The sequence below is a fragment of the Hyla sarda genome, chromosome 4 (genome assembly GCF_029499605.1).
Source record: "Hyla sarda isolate aHylSar1 chromosome 4, aHylSar1.hap1, whole genome shotgun sequence".
In the NCBI taxonomy this organism is placed as follows: Eukaryota; Metazoa; Chordata; class Amphibia; order Anura; family Hylidae; genus Hyla; species Hyla sarda.
Window position 1 is genome coordinate 256797463 of NC_079192.1, and position 4809 is coordinate 256802271.

Sequence of the window (4809 nt, forward strand, 5' to 3'; positions counted from 1 at the left end):
AGTTACACATATGCAAAAATTGTACTGATAAAAATGACAGAAAAGTAAAATGAAAGGTGTCATTAAAAAGGACAATTGGCCATGCAAATGCAAGCCGTTATATGGGTCTGTGAATAGAAAAAATGAGAGTCATGGCTATTAAAATGTGATTAGAAAAAAATTCAAGCACAAAAAAAAATTTCCTGTGTCCTTAGGGGTTAATACTTAATTTGCATATTTATAGCCCAAATTCTTTAAAGTGAATAAAAAATGCTACAAAGTGTGTGGTTAGATAGGAGAGAAATACTCTGTTTATCAAGGGGCTTAAAGGGGTACTCTGGCACTTAGACATCTTATCCCCTATCCTATGGGAGGGGCTTGCATTGAGGGGCAGAGCGTGATGTCACACGGGGGCGGGGCCGTGACGTCACGCGCCGCCGGCCCCGTGGTCGCCGGTAATCAGACCCGGAGCGAACATGCTCCGGGGACTGATTTTAACTGGGGTGCTGCATGCAAGATCACGGGGGTCCCCAGCGGCGGGAACCCCGCGATCAGGCATCTTATCCCCAATCCTTTGGATAGGGGATAAGATGTCTAAGCGCCGGAGTACCCCTTTAATGTAGTTTCATGATCCAGAATTTTATTACTGCTGTCTGTATAACTTCCTATATAAACGGATTACATTGATTTCTCTTCCTATGTATACTATGTCTTATTAGTTGCACAGTTTAGGCCCAATACAATATACAATAATAGAAAAGGTTGAATTTATTTATTATATAAACCGTTTCTGCCTGTGTTGATGATCCAGCTCTGCAGAAATTAGGGAATGCAGCCAGCCTATATATATCATAACTTGGAAATCCCTCACATGTTCTAGTCAACACTTATTAGATGGATGCCGGACACACATTGCTCCATCTTGTGGTTAATGCTTTGTATTACATGCAACTAAATATGTATAACCTTCCCCAGATACCGTGATTTCCGATATCCACCCGGCCATGAACACCAGTATGAACACAGCATGTTCTATTGGCATGTTATTGCTGCCAAGCTGTCTTTTCTCATTGTTATGGAGGTAAGTCAATGTTCTGTTTTAATTCTAAAACAAAACTGCAGTGCATCAGATTGACATTTGCATTTAGTAAATAAGCCTTATTTTCTTGATATTTATGTGATTGTATCAAAACAAAATGTTGTTCACACCGCGTTTTTGCAGTACAGTTCCTGTATACATTTTCAATGTAAAAACTGTATTGAAAACCGTATGCATTGACTCTCCTTTGAAAACTGTATGACAAACAATGCATACGGTTGTGTCCCTTTTGCATCTTGTATGATTTTGTTAGTTTTTTCCCATACCTAAAACTGTAGCCTACCACGGTTTTTGGTCCGGGTGAAAAACCGTATGGAAACCGTATACGTTTTTTTTTTTTTTTAACATGGGAATCAATGGAAACCGTACAGAACCGTATGTGCGTACAGTTCCATCCAGTTTTCACCACACGGTTTTTGACAACAAAAGTTTTTTTTCTTGGAATTTCAATCAAACAAGTGAAACTTTATTAGTAATGGAGTTAAAAGTTAAAAACGTATACGTTTTTTTTCTTAATAACTGATGTAACAAGACATTTTTTCAAACCGTATATGGGTTAAAATTTGTACACACATTTTGATACAGTTTAGTCTGGTTTTGAGGAATCCGTTTTTCATTAAAAACCTGATACGGGAACTGTATGTATCCATGTATGTAATCCATGTATGACTTGTTTCTAGAGTTGTTGGTAGTTGACCTTATGGGTCACACCTTAAAGTCTTTGCTGTACTTGTTTGTTCTGACTTTTCTTTGTATTTTGTATGACAAGTTCAAGCCCTTTTGCAGGGGGTTGGTCACTGAAGACAAGACTTGCCCAGTGTATATTTGCCCTTCCTGTAGTAATTTGATTCTATTATACATTGGCACAATATCAGATGCCTTGTTATCTGCTTTCTATTGTTAGAGCTAACTCTGTTATCCTCCTTTCCTCAGCATGTGGTTTATTTTGTGAAGTTCATTATATCGTATATTATCCCTGACGTTTCGGAGGAAACCAAGGCCAAAATCAAGAGAGAAAAGTACCTTATACAGAAGCTTTTACATGAGAAACATCTGAAGTTGGCGAAAAAACAAATGGGAAATTTGGCTGATAAAATTCTAAAAGGTGCGCACAATCTGACTGTGGACAAGATAGACTAGATCTCCTTGGTTGTACTTCCTACCTGTTCACTTCACATCAAGCCTTGAAAGTTTACAGACAATAACCTGGAAGGAGAAATAGCATGTCTATGCATTATATATTATATAAAAACTATGCAACTCTACCAGTAACCACTTGCCAGTTGTAAATGAAACAGCTGTGTTTGGTTAGCACATGTGGTCATTTTCATATATCACAAATGTTTTATGCAAGGTTTTATATATATCTCAACCCAATCTAGAAGTCTCCCGAAAAACTATAAAAAAAAAAAAACATTTTATGAAGCTTTTCTTGTGCAGGGAGGTCACTGTCCTGCTCAAACAGCAAAGTGCTTTCCTGTTGCCAAAAAAGTGGAAGAACACAATTTACTACAAAGTCCCTTGAATGCTGCAGCGTTAGGTTTTCCCATCACTGCAACGGAGGGCCCAAACCTTCTTTTCCAAAGCCAGATTATTCCCGCTTGTTTAACAATGTGAGGCATGCCTCATTGCTCCAAATATCACTTTTTTTGCTTAATCATTTGGTGTTGGGCATCATATTGGTCTTAGAAACCCAACCAAAGGGTGATATGAACACAGGTTGGCTGCTGCCCTGTGGGATTACCAATCAGTTAGAGTAAAGCTTATCTAAGGAGCCTATCACCTGACTCGAATATTGTCCGGGCTGCACTAATGACTGCTGGATTGTTTGCCCGGCCCTTTAACTGGACTTGCTGTCAGCTTTACAACCTCTATTATACAGTAAGATGTGCGGCTAATAAACAATGTTTTTTTTTTTACCAGCTTTAAAGATGGGATCAACCAATGAATGAGTGTTTGCTGGTTCTTCAGCTGATTACTGGGCCTATTACACAGGGGAATAATGTTGCCATTAAAGGCTCCTGCCGCTTGGAAAACACTAGTTGCAATTGAACACAATTTCTACAAACTACTCACTTAAGTCCTCTGGGCTAGTGTTCTGACATTTCCTCGTTACAATAGAGGCTCTTAGGATATGTTAACATGTAACTTATACGCTGCAGATTTTACGCTGTGTTTTATTGATTTATACAACATAAAATCTGCTCTGTGTTTGAGAACACTTTCAGTTAAGCAGGAAAGCAATAGCCGGGCAAGAATATCACTTTTTCCATGATGGGGCCACGTTGTGAGTAAATAAGCACTTCTGTATAAACAAACCTAAGGCTAATGTATGCTAATAGACATTGCCTGGTTGATTATTTAATTTTGTATGTACTTGTTAACAATGCATTTGGCTACAAGGGCTAAAGCCACTATTTAGAAGGGGCATCCACATACTTTTTGCCATATACTGTATATATCCATCCTTGTCATAGCCATAGTTAAAGCATTCTCCTGTTTTCAATATTGCTTAGAAATCACAAGTGACGTACAGGACAATTCAACAGTCACAAGTGCAATAAATGGGTCAAGCCACTATTGCATGGAAGACGCCTCAAGATACTTGTGTTTTTGCACAGAAATACTTATCTATGTGCCACTCTATTTCTTTCAGTGTCACTGAATCTTTCATGTGACTGTGTAGGTATTTGACTACTGTATAATTCTACAACCAGTGCCAAATATGACTGGAGTGTTTGCATTCACCATTATACATACTGTGATACCATTTATTTAGTTAACCTAAAGGTAATATACATTTAAGACTATAAATTATATCTTTGCTAAATGTTAATATCCAGTATGTTACTGCAGATAGCTAAAAAAAAAAAAATGTTCACAGCAGTAGTTGGTAGATCGTTTATACACATACATTGTAATAAATCCAGTTTTAAAGGGTAGCTCCCACCATCCTATTTTTTTTTCTGTCCCTGCCTATTGCCAATCTATCCCTAACCCCTAATCTATCCCTGCTTTTAATTTTTCTTTTTACTATATTAAAAATAACTTTTTGTCGGCCTGGTAGTGTGCTCACTACAAGGCAGACTTCCCCAACAGGCACCACGTCACTGATGCCTGCTGGGGACAACACTTCTGCCCTTAGTTTATCTACACAGGGTGCCTCCAGCTGTTTCACCACTACAACTCCCAGCTTGCCCTGACATCTATAGGCTGTCAGGGCATGCTGGGAGCTGTAGTAGTGAAACAGCTGGAGGCACCCTGTGTAGATAAACTATAAGTTAGTGCCATGTGGCGCTACGGCACTAGCTCGTTCCCTCTGTCAAAGCCCCCCCCCCATACCACATTCCCTCCATTACAACCCCCCCCCCCCCCCCCCCCCGTTCCCCGCCCGTCCGCATACCCCATTCCCTCTTACTTACAGATACTGCAGAGTCCAGCAGCGGTCGTGCAGGGGCAGCGGCGGCGACCACACGTGCGGGAGGAGTGGCCTCCCAGCCAGTGGCTAGGGAGCCAATGCGCTCGCTCCCGCCTGTCTGATTGACAGGCAGGGAGCAAGAGCAGCCTAAATGAACAAGGACTGATTGCCAGGCCAAAATCCGTCCTTTTTCAGGCTTGACGTCACACCAGGCTGCAGCCGGCCACGAGGAGGGAGACCCCTAGTGGCCGGTTTTCAAATGTAAATTACACAATGTTAATAAAAAAAAAAAAAAATAATGAAACTATATTAG

The 4809-nt window shown here is 40.2% G+C and overlaps 1 protein-coding gene across 1 annotated transcript in view; it reads left to right on the plus strand.

Moving 5' to 3' along the window:
• The window catches only part of ANO6 (anoctamin 6), a 119087-nt gene extending 114811 nt beyond the window's left edge, over window positions 1–4276 (plus strand). The window contains exons 19-20 of the mRNA XM_056573982.1: window positions 955–1060; window positions 2012–4276. Of these exons, the coding sequence (XP_056429957.1) occupies window positions 955–1060; window positions 2012–2218 (313 nt within the window). The 3' untranslated portion in view covers window positions 2219–4276. The remainder of the gene's footprint in view (window positions 1–954; window positions 1061–2011) is intronic.
• Window positions 4277–4809: the final 533 nt, after the last annotated feature.